Source organism: Zootermopsis nevadensis, unplaced genomic scaffold (genome assembly GCF_977971745.1).
Source record: "Zootermopsis nevadensis isolate Lab colony 2312 unplaced genomic scaffold, Znev_1.0 Znev_ptg000028l, whole genome shotgun sequence".
NCBI lineage: Eukaryota > Metazoa > Arthropoda > Insecta > Blattodea > Termopsidae > Zootermopsis > Zootermopsis nevadensis.
In genome coordinates, this window is record NW_028259160.1 from 4,244,951 (window position 1) to 4,268,732 (window position 23,782).

At 34.9% G+C, this 23,782-nt stretch overlaps 1 protein-coding gene across 2 annotated transcripts in view; it reads right to left on the reverse strand.

Moving 5' to 3' along the window:
- Nucleotides 1-5,260: 5,260 nt before the first annotated feature.
- LOC110827600 (uncharacterized) overlaps nucleotides 5,261-23,782 on the reverse strand; it is a 264,274-nt gene continuing 245,752 nt past the window's right edge. The window contains exon 5 of one of the 2 annotated variants that reach the window (XM_022059406.2): nucleotides 5,261-6,501. In XM_022059406.2, coding sequence (XP_021915098.1) covers nucleotides 6,224-6,501 — 278 coding nt within the window. In that variant the 3' untranslated portion in view covers nucleotides 5,261-6,223. Of the gene's footprint in view, nucleotides 6,502-10,471; nucleotides 13,574-23,782 lie in introns of those variants that run through there. The other variant, XM_022059398.2, reaches the window with a different exon arrangement.

Consider the following 23,782-nt stretch of genomic DNA (forward strand, 5'->3'; position numbering starts at 1 on the left):
AAAAATATAAGTCTGTGTTGGAATAAAAGAGCTGCAAAAAGTTCTGAACACATAGATAGTAACCACACTGCACCAACTCACATTACATACATGCAGTAGTTGAAATCACTGAGCATTATGGTAGCTACAGAGATTAACATTCCTGGTCCTTCTCAGGATATCCCAAGTTCTATCCAGGCTCAACATTTTCCACCCTGAAGTCAACCACATCTTCAAGCAAGTACAGGAACAATAAATTTAAAGAGGCCACAACCGCTTCCTTCCACATCACGATCAATTTGGATCTTCCATAATCATTCTACTGTTCAATGATGTATAAAGTAACAAACTCAGAAAGAGGTACTAGGAAAACACAGAACAAGATAACAAATTTCAACATAAACTTCTTCGCTATGGCATGCACACCAGGAACTATGGTTGGTGCATTTTTGCAATATGGTGCCACAATCTGACCCTGCGTTTTGATTTATGTGGACAGTAAGGGCATGGGAATCTTGGCTCCTTGTCACACATATCTCTTTGGTGCCTCAACAGTGATGACTTCCAAGTATACTTCTTTCCACAAGTAGCACATGTAAATGAGCCAGCACAAGTACTTTCTTGTGTTTTGATACTGCTTTCAGCATTTGAACTACTGTACTGGTTGTGTTCATTCTCAAGTCCAATGAGCCAATCCAATGAAAAGTTTCCTGAAGCAGATTCAAGGATCATAATAGATGTTAGTAACAACCAAAACATAGTTTTTAAAAAAAGTTCAGAGAAAACAAACAGCCACTGTGTTCAAAATAACAGTCATAATACAAACCTCTGATGCAATCAGTATTCAATAAATTTCTTAACTTTTCCCTTTCATGGGCACAGAAAAGTTCTGTCCCATGGAAAGGCATACTATGCAGTAAAGATAGAAATTATGCATAATGCAGTAACATAAGTTCCTTAACACTTAGACATCATACAGAAAGTAAAAGACGAAACTTATGCAATAAAAAGAAACAGCAAACAAAAATAAATGACACATAAATGTACGTGCAGGAATGAAACACTCCACTGATGTTCAAAGCAGGCAAGACCTTGCTGAAGAAAGTTTACCACCACTTTCAATCCTTGACAGAGAGAGGATTAGATAAGAGAGATATTAATGGGTCAAGAAACAGCCCAACTCATTGACTGTTTGATAATGACAATGTTAACATTCTGAATAATGGTCAATAAATGTGCATCAACATATTGTTTTAACAACACACAATCTACCGAACATTGATACAAAAGTTATTCTTTTGTCTTATTCTTGGTCTTCCAGAACATAAAGGTGACTACACACAAACAAGCATGCATCCACACACACACACACACACACACACACACACACACACACACACACACACACACAAATCCACATAATATCAGGTATAGAAACTTCGTGGTTTTACCTTCACACCCACATGACAGGTTGCTTTTTCACAGAGACACCATTACCTTTTCCTTTTGACAGCTCAAAGTAAAATGGCTCAATCTCTAAGCACATCTGACAGTGGAAAAAAGACCCAAAATGTCAATATCTTTATACCACAATTATGCTGGATACTCTCCATTGTGTGATTAATACATTTTGGGAGTTCACCTGTACTCCAGTATCCAATAATTTGTTGATATTACAAAGACAGGTTCTTTTATCATTCTTGTTTATAATATTAATGTTAACAATTGACATGAAACATTAAACCCAACAGTTGTTAGCACATAAGTTCAATACTAAAATGGTTTTAGGTTTAATCCTGACAACTACCAAAAATATATAAAAAAAAACAGTTAATTCTATGAATTTCTTCCTTGAAAGTCAAAATATACACATCCCAATCTAAAATGTTATTTTTGAAAGAGATTGTCCTTTACATGTCTGTTTTATAAACCATCAATTTACACAACCCAGTACCACACAAATGAGGTCTGATGTTCAAAAAATCAAGAGTAATTTCTTTACCAGGCAGGAGCTATTTAACTGTATTTCTAAAATCTTAAAACTTTGCATACTGTGTAGTGTATTAGAATATAAAATAAGTAAACAAACAACTATTAACACTATAGTGTCAATAGTTGTTTGTTTACTTATTTTATATTGTATTTCTAAAGTATATAATTGGAGCACAGTACAAAAATAACAAAATTTGCAATTACACATTTTATTTGGGTAGTTAACTTACACATTGTGTATTTCCACAAGCTTTGCAAACCACAGTTTGGTAACAACTGTCAAACATATAAACAGAAAACTTAAGGAAGACAGCAATATTTCAAGTTTCACAAGAATGTTATGGGACGAACAAGACTGTAGTCAAGTCAGTGCCATCTACAGAAGAGCCCCAGTGTTTTTTTAATAGATCCATGGAACCACGATGGCACTCTTTAAAGCTAGTGATGTCAAACACTGATGGTGTGTACCAAGATCAAGGGAATTTCAGCCCCTAACCCTAAAATAATATTCGATAAGGAGTATACCCCTCTATAAACTTAGAAAAATCATGTAGTCAGACAGGATACAAAATTGTTTTAGAATACTACAAAAATATTTCATGGAAATACTTGACAGAAAATGTAAAAGTATCTTGTAGGTCTCACATAAAACAGAAATATAAGTACCTAAGCTTTTTTAATTTCTGACTTCTCTGTTTTAACTGGAATAATCTGCCACTTTACGTGTATGTATTTCACGAGCTGCTTATGATTCAATTCTACACTTAAATCTGTAAAACTATCATTCATCAAGTAGCCTTATATCAAGATTCATGACTTTTCCTTCCAACCTGGAACTGTGTGCCAGACTGCTCTGGCACTTTTATTCTTAGCTCTACAGCCCTATAGGATATATAACTAAATAATAAATCCATACTGTGAATTTTCTCATTGACAGATTTATGTCAGATCTGATACACATTACTAATTTATTGAACCTGATAAATACACTCATAACACAAACAAGATAATATCTGTAAATTTCAATAAATGTATGTACATTTTAATACATTTATGAGCAATGGTTATTGAACATTTGTAAATGGTTTGTTTGTTATTATCTGTGTAGCACATAATAGCTCTCTAGAATACTATGGAACTACAACTATTGTAATTTACATTATTGATGACAGTTCCGATTTGGATTCCGGCACAGCATAGATGTCCACTGCATTCACATGGTGCCAGCACCCAATAGCAGGATTAACATTAATAATACAACAATGGGAAAGCTTAGAATCATTTACATCATGTGCACTGTCACACTTCTCTGCATTCCCCAATGTAAAATAAAAATGACAACATTTATGAACTGCAAGAAGAACATTTCCCATGTGGTTATACAGCTTAATGCATCCGTCATAATTCAATTATTCTTTCAACACAATCACAAATTCTACAAATCAAAGAAGTTGTTAAACAATCAGCCAGACAATGCGCCTTGCTGTACAAAACTATCAACTCTGTCCACATAAGTTCTTCTACAATTAAGAATATGAACATATGAATGCTTTGCTGAAGTGATCCAATTTAGAATTTTCTCTGTTCTTCAAAACAATTCATTGTATGCTGAGCTTATCACTACTTCACCAGTACCACAATAAAAAGATGGTTTTACTGCCGATGTTTGTTATGTATATGTGTCAACAGACTGCTTTTCTGAGTTGTTCGTTGTGGACAGTGGGGACACTGAAACTGTGGCTCTTTACCACACTCCAATCTCATATGACTAATCATGTTCTTTCTCCAACGATACACTTTCCCACACCCTGGACACTGAAAAGATCCAAATCCTGACCACTTCTTTACTTTCTCCACTCCCCATACACTACCACTTGAAATACTGCTTGGGGGTTGTTCTCCCCTAAGTAACTGTGTTACTTGTTCTTCCAGAATATTTAAGTTATCACTGCTGCCTTTGTTCATAAAGTTACTGGAGCACAGTGTATTTCCTTGTGCATTAACCTCATTGAAACTATGAACTAAGTATGTATTTCGGCTGTCTCTTCGAAATTCAGCCATGTTACCTGCAACAAATTAGAGAATTTAACATCAGTATGCATTCTGTTTTGAAATAACTTGAGACTTATCAGTTACACAGATAAATCTGCCACAAAGAACTCACTTTAAATTAAACTGCAAACAGAAGTAAAAATTTTTATGTTACATTGACAGTTCGTCTACACAACAACTCTTGATTATAGTTTCGATGTTTATTAAGAATCCACTACATGCTTCGACCACAACTGATCATCTTCATGTGGTTTTCTTTAAGCGTTCAAAACTAATATATGTGACTGCTAATTTGTATACACATTTTCTGTTGGTGACTTCACTATGTAATGGACTGTGTCTTAAGCAGATTATCTAATTTTGCAGAGTGAACAATGTAGGTGTAACTACCAGTGGAAAGCTGTAGTTGAACTGAAGTTTCAAACACTTAAAGAGAAACACCTGAAGGTAGACAATTAAAGTTGAAATGTGTAGTGGATTCTTAATAAACATTGAAACTATAATCAAGAATTGTTACTTAGATGGACTGTCAACCTAATGCTCAAAATCCAACAGGATGCGTCCCTCAAAACTCAAAGTAAAAACTGTTCCCATCTTTGGTGATTATACCATGTTGACTGATGCCTGGTTACTTTACAAAGTTTTTTCAACTAAAAAAGTTACAGTATTGAACAAGGTGTATATGTTCAGTATGCAGTCATATGGAAGGACTCAACTATGACATACTCAAAGGTACTGCCCTGACACTTATCTGAATGGCTGAATGTTTCTGGAGAAGTTAACAATCTTCATTTACAGAGTGAAGATGAAGACTTCTAATTTCCCAGAAATGTATATGCAGTGGCATGATGTAGGCACTAAAAATGAAAATGTTAGCATCACCTGACATCCTCACAAAGTAAATTAAGTTCCTTCATTTACCTACTTCCTTCTTATTTTATAAGAAATGATAGCCTTATGGTATATCTGCATGTGCATTTGTGCACCCATCCCCAGCTAATGAATTTTGAATGAACTAATATATTTTCATGAAGCTTAGTATAAACATTGTGCAAACAGATTCCCAGCAACAATTGGTGTGATGAATTTTAGCTTAAGACTTACTATGAAGAATGGACTGACTCAAGACAAAGGGAAGATTTTCCAAATAGGAGAGTATAAAGCAGTAGATACCAATAATGGATTTAGTTATTGGAACCAGTATCCAACCTACCACTGGAATAATCACTGACACAAATACTTGCATATAGTTTATTTTATATCATAAAACATTATCCTGGAAACACAAAGAACCTTTATGAAAATAATCAAAATCAACTCCCTGATAACACAGCTCAAAGGTTCAATGGCATTAACAAAATGTGAGCCAAAGAATAAAGCCCTCAGTAAGTTATACCTAGTTTACTTCTCCACAACTCAATAATCTTTAACACACAGAAATGCAAATATAATTTATTCATATTTCTTTGCATATTTTACATTCCAATCATATCTTGTCTTTCAACACACAGGCATTTTCCTGAAAAAGGAGTCCTCTGTTTAAGTAGCTCTGGGACTACAAGTCTAAAACATAAGCTGTAATATTAACTCTTTCATGTTCTCTGTCAAACTCACTCTGACACTGGGCAAATAACAATGCTGGACTGAGTCTGACAGCTTTTGAATTACAAGAAAATAAATTAAATCTTGTGAAGTGTTATGTTTTAAACAAAATAAGCCTCAGTGACAGACATGAAGACAAACGTGTTATACATCAATGCAATAATAAATCAAATAATCTTACAAATTAAACAGAAACACAGGGTGTGGTGTCACATTTTCTAAAATGTAGCGCTGAAAGGATTAATCTGCCACAACAAATATTTTCTACATTATAACTATATGAAACAAATGGATAACAGCATAATACAGAAATAACTCCATAAATAATCTTGCCACAATCCACAAACAAATTAACACAAACTGGTGGCAAGTGCATTTTGTTTATCAGTTTAAGAATCTGGGTGTAGACTATTGCATGCAGTTAGTAAATTTAGGCAATAATTTTGGAGCCTGCTAGATCTGATTCTGAATAATTTCTAATGGAAGTAAAACCTTGAGCATTTAAGCTATAGCATCAAATTATGTTACATTCATGAGTTCTACACAAATTGCATAAAAAAGTTTATTTGTTGGATGACGCTGTCATACTATTGGTAAGTCACATGTGGGTAAAAGGTAGTTTTTTCTGACATTTGCGCATGTGTTTAAGCATGTTACAGTGTAATTTTGTACGGTGGTTACAAAATGGACACTGGAACTGTGGCTCTTTGCCACATTCTTGTCGAACATGTCGCACTAGTGACTTGCGGTGACTGTAGATATTGTTACACTGCTCGCACCGAAACTGTCCTTTAGGGTCAAAGAGTGGAACTTTGCTGACTATCCAAGGTGATGTCAACCAATGATGGGGATGACTTGGAATCAATTTGCGTTTTGCTGGAAGAGAAAGAGAAGGAAAAACAATGTTAGTTAAAAGTGTTACATATTCTTACATAAAATTCAAGTAAAATGTGTCATGTTTATAAGTACATAAATTCCTGATGCACTCAACATAAGATGTCTTCTCAATTATGTGTTTAATACCACATAATTTTAAAATAGGAATACTATTATCACAGCTAAATGATAATGCTCAGTTACTTCTAAGAGTATGATTATGTGGTTGGTACACACCTGTAGACAGTATTGGCACCTTTCCTTTAAAATCTAAAAAAAAAATATTGTAAAAATATGTTAGAATTGTCAGGCATAACTTTGAAGTAGCACTACCATTTTTCTTCAAAAGGAACATTGTTTCTAACATGCATGATTACTTTTCAAATTTTGCATTTTACTATAATTTAAACAGCTTGGCATATTAATATGCATAATACATGGTGTTTAAAAATCTTTCCTAATTTCCACAGGTTAGATTTCACAGTATAGGGAATAAACACACACACATTCATACAGACTTCTCATTTTCCACTGTCAGATGTATGATGCATTCTTTAACTGCAGGACTCAAATAATTCTGGGCCGCACATTCCTAGCATATTAAACATGAGTTACTTTATGTTCTGAAGTAAATGACAATAACGCAATTTTGTTTAATACAATGTTATAGTCCATTACTTCTTTTCTATTTGTCTCTTACTACTCACATAAAAATAGAAAAAACAGGTGGGTTTAATGTTCTTAACTCCTTCTACTTTCTTCACATGCAACTAGAGAATCAGAATTAGCCATAAGTGACACACATTTTATTTGTATTATTAAATGTGCACACAGAAGAACTTTGTGAGTCTATCTGTGTAACAATACATTTACCTTCTTCAAAAACTTTAAGTCCTCTCTATATTTTGATTATAGACAAGTGTACAAAACAAAAATGTACAATTAGCTTCAGATTAACACTGAATCTACCACAAATAAAAACAAAATCAAGAAGGTAATGACTAACTTGAAATGGCATGTAATTCTGAAGTGACAGACAAAAAATACAGAAATTCTGATGGGGACTGTGATACTGGGAACAACCCGTTCTTCAAGTGCCTGAGCACTGCAGGTCCCAACTTTTCATTGGCTCGATCCATTGACCTTCGGTAGGACTCCTTGGGCGAGAGATTGGCCCGTCGCAAGGCCTCTACCTGCACACAGGACAGCACAACACAGAAAAACGCAGACAAACATCCATGGATTCGAACCCACAGTCCCAGCAACCAAGCGGCACAAGACCCAAGCCTCAGATCACGCGGCCACTGTGGACCCCCTGATGAGGACACTTTTTTAAAAGTGGTCACTTGGAACACTGAGAAGATAGGAGGATAAACATAAGGTAAAACTTAAGAATACATGACTGTGAAGATAGGAGATTGATGTAACTAATTCAGAAATATGCACAGTGTGTGGTTTCTATACTAATGATGTAGAACTTTTAATTATGACAGAACTGGTTAGTTTGTTATACATAATTAACATTTATGTGTTCTAACTGTTATGGCATCAAATTATTTTCTTATGAAGAAGTATGATTCCCACTGCAAGAGGTGGCATCCCTGATTGACTGACAGACAGACACAGATACTTTGGTTATTTAACAATGTTTTTAAACTGCAGAATATATGTTGTTGAATCACATGGAAAGATGAAAAACATTTGTGAGAGGATAAGGATCTGGAAATAAGCAGTCATGGTCAATTTCAAGACATGTCCTTAGCGCCTGCATGTAATGTAAAGAAAACAAAGGAAGAAGAAGAAAAATAAACCTCAGCCAGGATAGTTGGTAAACTGGGCACTCTTTGTAAGTTGGCTGTGGTTCAAATTGAACACATTTGGATATAACTCTAGAGAATATAATACTAAAGAGTACAGAACCCCTTCCTCTCCCACTGAAGACATTCAACTTCATATTTACAACAAACATTTCAAATCAGAAAAAAACATATCATAATAACTTCAGATTATGCCCATCTTGTAAATATTGTATTTTCAGGGCTTACATAAATTATCAATATTTCTAAATTCTAATTATTATAAGGATGGATTTTCTTGATATGCAGAAGTAAGTTTCCTTTTTGTGTAGTTTTATGTGAACAGTATAAACAATGAAACTGTGGCTCCTTGCCACACTCCAACCTTTGATGACGCATCAGATTTTTCTTATAACAGTAAGTCTTCCCACAGTCTGGGCATATAAAACTGTTACACTTTGGGTTAGTGGGTCTTCTGCAGGAGAACAACAGCTGTTGGACTTCAAAAGGTACCATCACATTTTCATTATAAATTTCTCCTTCGGGCCATGAGCATCTTCTTTCCCAAGAAACACGATCTACAAGGGAATATACAAATGTTATTACTGTTCCAATGCATATTATGATAAAGACAGAAAAATAAAAACAATCCATCTTATTTATCCATTATTTTGTTCTCCAAGTTTACATTCAATATAACTCATACCTATTGGATCACATAAAGTTTGTTTCATTTTAAAGGAGAACACTAAACAGTATATCAACATGGATCTTCACAAAAGCCAGAATCTGGCAGTCTGAAATATGTAATGTATTTAAAACTTATAAAAGTCTTACCTTGAAAAGGTTTATTATGCAGATAAACACCTGTTGCCGTTCCTATAAAGCATACTTTAATTAGTGTTCTTAAAATTAATCTTGCATGTTTCAAAAATTTTATTAAATTATTTATATAGAATGTCCCAGCATATAATTTCCAAATTTTGAGATCTTACTCTATATAGGCTAGATGTTGTGTAGTGTTACTTGAAATACTTTTGTTAAATACCCTATTCATTATTTATTTTCTAAATCCAGTTTAAACCATTTCATTGAATGAATTAATTTCCCTGATACCACTGATGATGACCTCTTGAGGTTGAAAAACGTATGGCAATAGTTTCTTTTTTATAGTGTTAATAGTTATTTGTTGCTTATTTTATGTGTTGCTAGCACATTAATTTTGTCTTTCAGATATTTCCACTTTTTCTTCCTGAAATGTCTGAGGTCCAGTGATACAAAAGTAAAAATCCTGTGAAATTCTACATGAATAACTCTCATGCAAATTAAAAATTAGTGTTCCCCAACAGATTTACAGCTAAGCTGTCACTACCTCCCCTTCTGCCACTAATATCTAAGCTCATTATACTACATCTCCTCACTCCTCTTTATCTTACTTACTCCCCTGTGTAGGTCAGAGAACATCATAAAGTAATAAGATTGTAATTTAAATTGACTACATAATGTTATGAAGTTTGAAGTTCAATTTGTGATGGAACACTGAGAAACACAAATTACTTAGATTAAAACAATTAATTCAATATGATGGAAAACAGTTTCTTCAAGTGAAAAAACAATAGAATACATTACTTAGATTAAAATATTTTTTTGTATAAGGAACAACAGCGTTTCACTATATGAGACTTTAGGTTCTCACAGCGGGTAAGATTTTGATGTTGGTTTTCTGGGTTGTAGCACTGTGTGGACTTGTAGACAAATACCAACATTTGGAGAAACACACTGTCTCCACCTTTGCCTTGAAGATATACAGTATATTCCTATAAACATTGGTATCTACCAAGAAATCCACATGGCATTACAACCTAGAAGATCAACATGCACAACTGAATTTTACCCTCGATTCTCACATGCCTTGGCATAGGGTTATAAACAACACAGTATATCAGGAAACGAACAGTAAGATGAAAGGAAGAATATCAATTAATACAGACAGATGGAGGGGTAGGGTAACTATGGCATTTTTTAAAATATCCTAACAAGTTTCTAGTTAGACTGAGTAACTCAGTATAACCACAATTCAGCTTCATATAATCAGCTGTATCTTCTTCTACCCCTCACCTTTACTAAGATTAAAGCAGTAATGATGGCCACTACTCTGATTTCATAAACATAAATTCTCAAACAAAGCATATTTATATACTCATACACATAATTATTTTTTTAAAAAATTATACAAGATATTATCAACCTTACAATTATGCATAAATTATGTTATAATTATGTTTGACGAAACTAAAAAGGCCTGAAAATGGCTGTCTTCCCGATGTTGCACCATGAAGTCTGGTAGACACTGACCAACATTTCAGGGAAGCTTTGTCAGTACCTACCAGACTACATAGTGCAACATCCCAGACAAGTCATCTTCATATTCATCACCATGTGAATTTGAAATATCAACTGAAAAGTCAGGTCATATGTTCACTTACATCAAAGTTGCAAAACAGTCATTGTTTTCAAGGATAAACATCCTGAATAATACAAACATACAGGGTGATTCGAAAGGTTAGGACCAAACTGAAGGAGTGTATAGAGGGACTCAGTGAACATCTTTCGAATAGGAATCCATGTCCTCTGAAGTTATCCTGAGTCAGTCAAGGCCATTGAAGGTACGGACGCCTGATAACATACCGCTGAAATAATCGTACTTTGCTATTCTCCTACTAGCTTAATTTTGTTTTTTTATTAATTTACAAGGATTACATTAGCAATCTTACAAATCAAATTTACAACAGGTGTTCAAAGTGGCATCCTCCACATTCAATGCAGGCATTGCATCGGCAAGCGAAACTCTGGCGCACCCTTTCAAATACCCCAGGAGTCTCACGGACCACGTCAGATACAGCAAGTACTCTGGCCAAAAGTTGTTCTGGGTCATCCACCGGTGTGTCGTAAACAAGGCTCTTGACATGCCCCCAAAAGTAGTAATCGAGAGGTGTCAAGTTTGGGGAGCGGGCTGGCCATTCAACAGGCCCTCCTCTCCCTATCCAACGGCTGGGATATGTGTGATTCAAAATTAAGCTAGTAGGAGAATAGCAAAGTACGATTATTTCAGCAGAATGTTGTCAGACTTCCCTAACTTCAATGGCCTCGACTGACTCAGGATAACTTCGGATGACATGGATTCCTATTCGAAAGTTGTTCTCTCTGAGTCCCTCTATAAGCTCCTCCAGTTTTTACCTAACCTTTTGAATCAGTACGTATATATTCTATTCTATGACACTTTCTGAGATATGTTACCAATAAGATAAACTATGAAAGCAGCTATGCTTATTTCATAATATTTGCTTGTGAAAAAAAAGGTATGGTGAAGTACATATCATGAACAAAATAACTTATCTGACTTTTTCTGTGACTTTTGTCCCTTATGGTATAAGTTCCTCCATATTTTAACCATTCACTCACATGTGTATTTCCACTTCCACATTATATGTTATATGGTAACTAACCTTCTCAGTCAATATATTTCAACTTATAACACCACACCAAATCCAATGACAGGAGCCAGTTTCAGTGTTCAATGTATTATTATCACTACCACTGTTTTATAATACATGTCCATTTAAATTTAACAATGCTTTATATTAAAACATTATAAATGAGTTTGAAAAATGTATTTATAAGCATAAATCTTAAGAATAAAGATTGTTTATGGTACCCCAATTAATAACTTAAGCACAATTCATATGTGATATATAATTTTGATGCCAAGAAACATAGCAAACTGTAACAAAATGTTATGGAATAATTAACACAAGAATGTGAAGTTATATGTCATTTGCTTCATTTAAAAACATTTCATTCTGACAAAACTAATTTGAGACTGCATAGTCTTTGGATTTCCTGGACTTTAATAATTCAAGAAACCTTACTTCCTTCACTCTCCCTCATTCAGCAGATGACACAAATAGTTAGAAATGAAGGGTTCAAACTTTTGCAGGAAATGCAACAGTTGTTTCTTGAAGAGCTGGGACACAACCATTCAAAAGCATTAAAAACATTTCATTGATCGGAAAGTTTCAAGACTGTGTCAATAGAGGGCGAACCGGATGTAGTACGAGCTTCTGCCGCTAGGGGGTGCGGCCTACATTCATAGTGAATCAGTGTGCCAACCGGCGTCATCGAATTAACATTTGTTTCTTAGTTACGGGCGTTTTGGTAGTGCATTACACCGACCCTCCTGCGATTTCGGAATGGCGTGTGCATCAAATTTTGCCAAAGACTCGCCAAAACGGCTACGGAAACCTATGAAATGCTAAAGTAAGCATTTGGGGAGTCCGCAATGGGTCGTGCACAAACTTTTGTGTGGCATTCACGTTTTAAAAATGGCCGAACCTCTGTCGATGATGACGAGCGTTCTGGAAGACCATCTTCGAGCACAACGCCCGAAAATGTTACGAAGATTCGGCAGGCCATTCACGAAGATCGACGTCGTACCATCAACGACTTGTGCGACATTGTTGGGATAGGCTATGGGACCTGTCAGCTGATTCTAAAGGAAGAACTCCACATGCGACGCATCCTGTCTGAGGACCAGAAGCAGAATCGACTTCTCGTTTGTCAGGAGCTCAAATATCTTGCAAGAACCGACCCCAACTTCCTTTCTAAGCTCCGTGTGACTTCTTCCTCTTCCCAAAGATGAAAATTCAGCTAAAGGGAAGGAGATTTGAGACGATAGAAGAGATTCAGGCAGAATCGCAGATGGTGCTTGACAGGCTGACAAAGAAAGATTTCCAGGGATGCTTCCAGGCTTGGCAGCGGCGCTGGGATCGTTGTGTTCACTCCCAGGGGAATTACTTCGAGGGTGATGGATGAATTTAATACCTGAGATAAGTGTACGGGTTTTTATAGGCGCAGTCTGGAAAGTTTCCGATCGCACCTCGTACGAACTAATTATTTGTATTAGTAAACTGTTCATCAGACACGTTTATGCCTGCTAAGAAGTTCAGATCGAATGTGACGGAGCAGATTGCTGTTTCTCTTTGTCTGGTATGGACAATAAGGGCATTTGAATCTGGGTTCCTTTCCACATTCATACATTGTGTGTCTTCTAAGTGTCGGTTTATGACGATATACTTTCCCACATTTATCACAATGGAATCTGTTGAGCGAAGCTGACAACTGAGGACATGCATTCCCTTGTTCATGTTCACTGACACTCAGCCATGGTGGAGATTTGTTGCCCCAGTAAGTCCAGTCTAGCAGCTGCTCGACAGATGCTGAGAAAACAAAAGAATGTTGGATACATCAAAACATGTTCACAAAATATACAAGTTACACTTCTTTATATTCTTAAAAATCTTCAATAAAACATAAATAAATATGATAAAAATTATACAAATATAGAGATGCTGAAAGTAGGGAGCAATGATGACAGTTATCCCCTAACATTTTGTTTAATTAAGTGCCATCTAATGTTTAACACCACAGTTCAGATAACTAGATTTTAACCTTTGTCATATGGGAATATGAAATTTAAACTCCCATATTGCATGACTGCAGGCTGAACCATAACTCTGGGGTTAACCATTTAGCCATATGATACTGCAACACATGATCAGCTGGACTGTGCATAAACTTTTCAGCACAGCTGGTAAAGGTTAAACAACTCCAGGATCTGTGACAACAAATATAAGACAATGAGTAAAACACAAACAATGACAGAAGAGACAGACCATTCACAATGGTGTAGTTAAATGAAGCACAACAAAAGAAATTTGAGATGTAAGGTTTGCATGGTGGTTAGGATGAAAATGTTGTGCTAGGCTGTGATGCAACATACAGGTAGATACCAACATTCCAGAGAAACATATTGTCTCCACGTTATCACAACACACGAGAATAACATCATCAACAACAGAAGATTAGAAGGATAAGGAAAGTGGGATACATAACAGTGAACATGGAGAATAAACAAATACATACAATGTTTTAGTCTAAATACTTCAAAATATGAGATGAGAGAATACTATCAAAAAATAATCCCAGAGAAATATACAGCAAACGCATGAACTGGCGTGTGTCTTCTGGATTATAATGCCATGTAGTCTTGTTGGTGGTTACCAATGTTTTCCTTCAGGGTTCAATCCATTATCGCAACCCATCTTCAACAATGTTACAGCCTCAACTCTCAGATGCTGTAAGGGTTCATGATAAGATAAAAATATGAGATTTTATGAACTAGTCACAAACCTTCTGATCCCATTACAAGGAATTTCTTGGCTAACTAAACAACTACTACCTGCTAACAAAAGTTCATGTAATATTGTTTGTTTCTTGTTAGTCAGTCAGTTAGTTAGTAAGTTAGATGTAGTAGTAGGAGGATAAATAGAAAGGCATGGATACATTCTTTGAGTCATCAGCAAAACCATTTCCTAGTGAAACTGAGCTTGTTGAATCTCAAGAATGAAGTACACAAACCTAAAAATGAGCTGACATGATTGCAGCATGAACAGTATTCCCTGGGAGAAACTGAAGATTTGCAAAGAGAAATTATAATAAATGCATGGTGCAGAAGCATTCTTGAAAATATGTGCTTCGAAACTTGAACAATCATTATAATGTTCACAGAATCCCACAACAGGACCCATGCCTGAGCCTCAAGAATCCAATTCACACAATCACACCCTATTCCTCTAACACACAACATAATCCTCACATCTACATCGATGTCACTCACATTCTCTCTTAAATTCAGATTTTACTACTAACATTGTTTATGCAATTATTATGTCTCTAATGAAATCACTCTGGATATGTTGGGAGATGAATGAAAACTATTAAGTTTCTCAATGCGTAATTTTAGGGTTTTTTAAATGCCCTCAAACTCTGGGAAAATTATTTTAAGATAATTTTATTTGTTGGTTCATAGATGTACAATCAAGTGAACTACATTTGTTGTTTAAGACTAACAGCACATTGCAAATTAAACTTAAACTAACTTAATTATATGTGCAGTCATTTTTCAGAATCAGAACACACCATACAAGACTCCTTCTTCAATATCACAAATCTGGTATTATACATACATACTGAAAATACAGTACAAATAGAACATCTAGCTGTGATGCCTCAGCATGTGAATTTGTAAGCCATACTTCTGCCTGTACCGTTTTGGACAGTGTGGACAGTGAAATTGTGGTTCCATGCCACACTCATATTTCATGTGACGATACAAGTGGGTTCTATGCCTATATGCACTTCCACACTTTCGGCATTCAAACTGTCCCTCATTACGCTTCCGCTGTGTAAAGCAGTAGGTTTCCATAACTGGGTTAAGAATCTTCGGAAATAAATCACTAAAACCATACCCACTTTCTTGAGAGTGAAGCACTTTCCAATGTAAATCTGAAACAAGAGACAAGAGATGTAATTTAATACAGTTCAACAACTTTAGTAATATTTATGATTTGTAGAATGTTTTAGATGCAAAGTTAATTTATTATGGTGGCCACAAATGGATAATGCATACAATTGTAAGAAATCAGGCATTGTTTATTGAATGTACTATCCCAGATTGTATCTCTCTAATGCAAGTATACCAATTGCTCAGTTGGTACTTTAAAGAGTGAATATAAGAACTAATTATCTTTGTGATGTAAGAATGTGTGACTACTGTAATTTTTTAATAACACAGAATGAACTACTTCATACAGTATGCAAAATTCAATTATAAAACTTGATGGCATGTGCATATTTTAAAAATCATTATCAACTGCTGGAATTACAAAGAAAATGAGATCTATAATGGTTTTATGGGCATGTGGGATCAACATGGAAGGAAGTGTTCATGGCCTAATTTAAGTTAGTCTCCTGAAATGTTTCTGGAGAGACTAAAATATTAGTCAGGACAACCAATCCCTGGCCAGAATTCAACATGGGTAATTCCCACATGTTTATCATTATGTCAATCTGGACATGTTCTCAAATGCTTACTTTATACAGTAGCTAATTAGAGGAAAACTGTGAAAAGTGGATTTGGAAAGATGTGAAAGGAAGTGATCATGGTGTATTTTAAGATACTGTCCTTGCATTCTTCTGGATTCATGGGGTATAATCACAAAAGAAAAAAACAGTCAGGATAGCTGATCTCTGGGCCAACAAACTCTGGAATATGAAGCAGGACTGACCAACACTCAAATATGACATTTGGTTAAAAAGGAAGAAGAGTATTTTTTCCCCTTAAATTGAACTAACACAGAAACAAAGAAAACGTTTAATTACCTGACAGGTTACCAGCCTAGTGTGTAAACTTTGATTTATATTTAACACTACAGAACACTGAAATTGAAGGAAGAATAGCTGATCAGGTGTAATATTAAACAGAAGCACTAAGAGAGTGCACTGGCCTAATAAGCTAAAAAATCATGGATTTCATTTTCAGCCTGGGTGAAAATTAAACAGTTTATAGTCTAGCATTAAAATGTATGTAGTATGAAGATGGCTGCCTTCTTGGTTGTTGTGCTATGTAATCTGGTATTAATTTGACAACATTTTCAGAGGTCCTTGGTATCTCCATCATGCCCTGATGAGGGGGGAAGCAAGGGCCTCTGAAAGACTTTTTGTAATTCTAATCCACCATTTCAGGAAATGTAAACTGTCACTTTTTGGGGTAACAGATCTTCACTTTCACATTTCAATGCAAATCAGAATTCCATTAAACCAATTTTGTTTTATTAATCCTTGGGGCTGATATGTAAAAAATTACACTCACTTTAAATAATCTAATTTCATAAACTCCATGAGATATTCCAATAATGCTTGAATGGGAAGTACAATGTTTCAATCAAGTACATAATAGAATACACTTTTATGGATGTCTTAATACAACACTGTGTTTGAAAATTACTGATGTAACTTTTCATGCAAGTTACATGCCTGCTGTTAGATATTTCTGACACGGTTTAACATTTATCATTTGCGCTTGTAGTTTAAATCCACATGCAGCAGACAGTTCTTCAAAATTCACAGGAAAAACTATTTAGAACATAAAAAATATAATTTGTAACAAATGTCTGAAAACTGCAAAAACTTGCTTCTTGAACCTCCCATCCCACCCCACCACCACCACCACAAAGCCAAGCTACAGGGGTAATTACATACATTTCCAGACACATTTTAATTTACAAAGGTCTTAACTTTTCTATATATCTGCACATGTACAGTACTAAAAAAAATTTAAGTCAAAAACACTAAATTACTTCTTTTGATAAGTTATAACTCATAGTTACAACCAGTAGTACTCCTTGAAGTTAAGGCAATATTAATATCAGGGCACATATAAATCCTGTATAAATCTAAAGCAGTTGCGAATTTCATTTAAGCATACAACTTTCAATTTGAGGAGGTAAGTCAATAAGATACAAACACATGAACCTCCTGCTAGATGCTGAGCAAAGATACTAACTGCCATTACAAGGCGGAAGCACCTGCCATGATTATTACTACACAATTTGGTTAGCAACTGAATGTCACAACTGTTATAACTCATGGTATACTCCAAAACAACAATGCACACCAACATAAATCCCAGGTAACCAAAAGGATGCTTGTAGCCTTAGGAAGGAATGGGACGTTCTGGTATGTCCTTCCTGCAGTCCAGTATAAAGTGATCAATATAAACAAAGGCAAGTGGCACAGGGATAAGGATATAAACAGATTATACGCTTCAGGGACTGAATACTTAATACACCAACTTTTCCTAAGCTGATTGATTCACAAGGACATGTGGCAGTAGATGTGCAGAGGTGTCCAAAATTTGGTTTCCATCATTTATGTCAGTTACTTTAGTCCCAAGTGAATCCCACTTGTTTTTAGCCTATTAAATTGCTCTTTTGTTGGTTATATTTTTGCAGATGATGCAGAAGTGGAAATAACTTTGTCAGTGGTTGAAACAGGCAACTAATGTCCTATGTAGCAAAGTTCAGGCATATTATTAATGTAATTGCTATTATAAATAAAATAAATGTTAAGTTTCAACACATTTATCAATTCATATATATTTTCTTCTACTCTATAATGTACTGACCCACCATCAAATAATATTATTACTACAATCATTAGGATTCTGATCCCTTACAGTTATACTACATCAAACATTTTACAGAGTATATCTTAACGCCTTTGAAAGTATTGGGTCACCCATAATGACGATGATCATCATCTTCATCCCTTTCCTACCAGGTATATTTTCATTCAAAAAAAGAGGGATTGTTTTGTACTAATGAACATCAGCAGATAAAGGAGAAAATTATTGTTTGAAGTGAACTGAAATCAAATTTCACTGTATAAGGTAATAGACATTTGACTAAATGTTAATGTCACAGCATATGGATTGATGACTACAATGAACAATATAAGGAGCAATTCCATCAATGCACCTGGCAAATACCAATAACCCCCAAATTTAGTAGCTAGCAGGAGGTTGTGTTGAATATGATCTATTTGGTATTCCTCATCCAGCATATACTCCATGCAGAGTGTAACCTAAAGTTCTGGCAGAAATGTAATAATGAATTCCTTATACCAAAACAATGAAAACCTCCATCTCTAGCGCAGAGTCCTCTCTTCATCTGTAAAAATGTTTCACATCGCATCTACTTCCATGATTTCTGCTTTACTTCTGCTCCATGCTCAGAATGGAAATTACATAGCAAGTTCTCAAACATCCTCTATGACTTACTAGTCTCCTTGCAAATGCCATTTATACATCCCTAAAAGAAATGCATATCCTTCATTCATTTCATATTGCATCACACATAACATGTATATTTTATGGAGTTCCATAACTTTTACCCAAAACATGGATACCTTATAAGACATGACCAAAAATGTATTCAAGTCCTCAATTAATATGGACCTTCAAACATATGATATGAGACAAATACTATGGGTCTGCTGGTTGAATTTTAACTCCAAAGTTAATGGATTACCACTACTATTATACCTCAACTGATCACTGTGAACTTTCTGATGTACAGTTGGTAGATACATATGCAAGATTCTGAGAGTTGACTTTACTTCCAGGCTCAGGTGAATGGGGTCATACTGACCGGTACCATCATTCACCAGTAATATAATTTAAAGTAAATCTATCAGTATAATGACAACAAATCACCTGAATATGGAAGCAGAACCAACTCTTAAACAAAATGCATACTAAATATATCTTACTCAATGGACAATGTCCAACATAAATGTGTAACAAAATCATTCATAAACTCATTAGAAAATCACTGCACTACTAATAATGATGCATGTACATATGCAGCCTCAAAGAGTTCTTCTGTTTGTACCGTTTTGGACAGCGAGGACAATGGAACTGCGGTTCCATACCACATTCATGTTTCACATGTCGAGTTAAATGCGTCCTCTGTTTATAAGTATTTCCACACTTGTAACAAGCAAAGCGATCTGTTGACAGCTGCTGATGACCATGATAAATTCCTGACTTGGGAGTAATAATCTTCGGAAGGAATTCATTTAGAACATAGCTTTCTTCTTGACACTGAAGACTGTTCCAATGTAAATCTGAAAGACAGAAAAATCACATCTCAGGAAGGAAGGGGAAGAAAAAAAATATATAGAAAACTGTCTGAAAACTCTTAGTGCTTAGGAAAATAATGGCCCCAAGGGAGATGCAGAAAAGAAAGGGGCCTTCCTTCAAGATGTCAAATTGGACTTAGGAGGATAATATAGTGAATCTTACAGAGATAGGTCACGAGGCTGTGAAGTAAATCAAATAGGTTTAGAATCATGTTAAATGGCAGTCTAGAGCATTAAAAATACTGAGATTTTATTTCAAATATCAGATTTACATAAATTCACAAAGAGAATACAAGAGCAAGCAGAGGTGATGGAATGAATGGCATATTCTAACAAAAACAATAATAAAGAAAGAAGATTATTATATATGTGATATGTTCATATCTTACAAGGAAATAATCACTGTTGTCATGTTGAAACTTCATCTGAAGTTTTGCTCATTTGTAGATCATGGCATGTAATAGACTCATGCAAAATTTTAATTGCCAATACCAACTGCAAGTATCTGAAAAAAATGCACAAAATTTAATATCTATTGCAATGGCTTTGGCATTTTATTTCAGATGCATGCTGTTGGTATTGGTAACTACAATTCTGCAAGAAGTATCGGATACACAGGCAAAATTTCAACATGACAACAGTGATGGTTCCCTTGTTAGGTTAAAGGTACTTTCTGAATGGGTGTTTTTAACTGCAGTGTAACAATCAGTATTTTAATACCTTATCAATCCCTCTTCAGATTCATGTATATTTGGTTTTGATAATGTTGTGGGTGAGCATTTAGCACTTCTTATACATAAAAGGCTGACGCAGTTGTCACGCGGTCTGAGACATGGTCCTCGTGCGCCTGGCCACTGCGACCATGGGTTCGAGTCCCACTCAAGGCATGGATGTTTGTCCATGTCTCCTCTTCCAGTCTGGTGGGTAAAGACCAGCCATGGAAGGCAAGACGAAACCACTGTGATTCTTTCACAAGAAAACCCTGAAAGGGGTCATGGCGGTAAGCTTGACCATAGAGATTAAATAAATACATAAAAGGGAGATGAAAGATCAGACACTTGACTCAGAGGCCAGCTATCCCAACTAAAATTTCCTGTGATTTTCAGTTCCTCCAGACAAATGTGGGGACAGTACCTTAAAAATAAGCCATGATCACTCCCTTTCATATCTCACCAATTAGCTATTCATAATAATCTCCCATGTGATGTACAATAACTGATATAAATTGTTACTAAATAAAGTAATAAACACACATTTGGTAGATTTAATTTAATGTTATATATTTCTCAGAAAAATGCATATTCTTACTGCTATTATTGATGCCTATGCATATGAAATGTTAATGATTTCTTCTGCTTGTATCGTTTTGGACAGTAAGGACAATGGTACTGTGGTTCAATACCACATTCATGTTTCACATGTCGAGTTAAATGTGTCTTATGTTTGTAAGTATTTCCACATTTGTAACAAGCAAAGCGATCTGTTGACAGCTGCTGATGTCTGTGATAAATTTTTGACTTGAAACTAACAGTCTTTGGAAACAATTCATTATAAACATATCCTTTATCTTGACACTGAAGCATGTTCAATGATGAATCTGAAACAAAAGACAAAAAATAACTGGGGGGAGGAGCAGAAACTACAAGTGTTTAAAAACTCTCAGTGCTCAGGAAAACACTCGACCTTAAGACATGTATAATGAAATATGAGAAATAATACATGACAAAGAATTTTTGTGATCTATACAGCTCAAGTCATAATGTTAGGGTGGTCAAATCAGGTTGTGATGATATGGACCTATACCTTCAATGGCAGAAAAAAGAAATATTTAATTACAACAAAGCAAAGAAGTGAAAAATATGTTGTAGTTGGCAACATAAGTTACAACATAACTATTTATCGAAACTAAAATGGAAACAATATTTTAATCCAATCCGGCATGCCACAGACTGACATCCAGATAAAATAAACACAATTTATCAAAACCAAGCTATGTTAAAAATTGTTACATCATATATGGTTATGGTCCTCCACAACTTGATCTTGAAATATTTTTCATCTGAGAGTGTGTTTTCACTGCCAGGATTACTCTGTTTCATTTGGTCAAATTAGCTTAAGTGAGTTCAAAATAGCCAAACTATATCCTGCACAATAGGAAAATGATTGTGTAAGACTTGAGGTTCTCACAGCGGTGAGTATGAAGATTTCTGTCTTCTGGGTTATTGCGCTGTGTAGTCTGGTCGATGTTAACCAACGTTTCAGAGGTCATACTGCCTCCGTCATTGCCCTGATGACAGAGGCAGTATGACCTCTGAAACGTTGGTTAACATCGACCAGACTACACAGCGCAATAACCCAGAAGACAGAAATCTTCAAGAAAATGATTCATAACTTTTACCTTAGTGTGCCATACTTACAAGTTTGATAACCACAATACACCCTAAAATATTAAAGGCTAATATTTACAAAACCAATCTAGTCAATAATTTAAAGAATTCAGAAAAGAAGTAATAATATCAAAGCCACAATGGTGATGATATATACAGGTTCTGATATGCATGCCAAAAGTCTTTCCATGCTTTCACTGGCATATACTAAATATTTTTGTAGCACACCCGGAGATTTTGTCAAATTGTTTTAGCCCCAAAATATGTTGCATACAACAAAATATCCACTAATTTCAATTAAATCTGAAAATAAAATATATTATTATTTTAATCTCAATTTGAAATTTGCCATATTTACAAAGTTGAAAAGTAATAACTATAGCCAACTTTCCAGATACAAAAATTCCAGTGAACAAAGTCTGTTTTTAGCTGAAACTGAAACCTGCCTTTGTCATTTATGCAGAATAAATAAATCACTAACAGACTTTACTTCTTTGAAAAAGGAAAATTGTATGACCAAATTAATTAAACCTTAAAGGAAATGTATATATGCCAGGCAAATATACTCTCAAATTCATACCTAATGTAAATTAAGAGAAAATATAATTTGAAATATTATGAATTAATTAAATACAAATTTTTAAAAAATCAGAGCACATGAAATTTGCACTTACAGCATAAAATACTGATATTTTAAGCATATCTGCAAAGAGTAGAGGTATAGCACATAATCTCTGGCATGTCCAACTGTCTATAGACTTCAAATAACTACTGGCTAATAAATTTAGAATATTCATCATTCTACAATGTAGCTATCACTTTCCAAGAGGAACTAAATGTACTTTAAAACATCTCACTAAATACTCATAAAAAGAAATCCCCACTTGGTAGTGGGTCCGTCATCCTGCCCTCATGCACATGGATTGCTTCCAATCCAACGCGATGAACCACAAGATCTCTCCACTCACTCAACAGTAAAAAAGAAACTCAGTTTCTGACAATATCTGTACACCTTTATCTTCGTTTCAAACAGCATGGTCCTCATAGAGGTGGGTGGTATAGACAACTTTTTCAGTTTCTTTCATTTGGATAGGATCACCTTTAGGATTGTGTCTAAAAGACCGGCAAAAGTTTTATTTGGGACACATGTAGTTTTTATTTGCTTTTCCTAACATTTTTCATCATAATATTTTTTGTGGTGAGTAAATATATTTCTTTTTACAGACATTTTACATTAAATCATTAGTAATTTCCTTTTCAAAAACATAATTTAAAACAAAATTATTTCAACTTTCAACAGACTAATAATGCAGGCAATTCCTTCACATATATTATTACTAACAATTGAGCTGGTATCATAGAATGTAATGGAGAAAAAATTAAAAGAATGCCAGTAAATTCTACTTAACATTAAAAGAGGCTCTCATCCACATAAACTCTTTATGCTATTGTTTCTACTCAGATCATGAATCAAAATGGTGAACAGTGTTAATATGC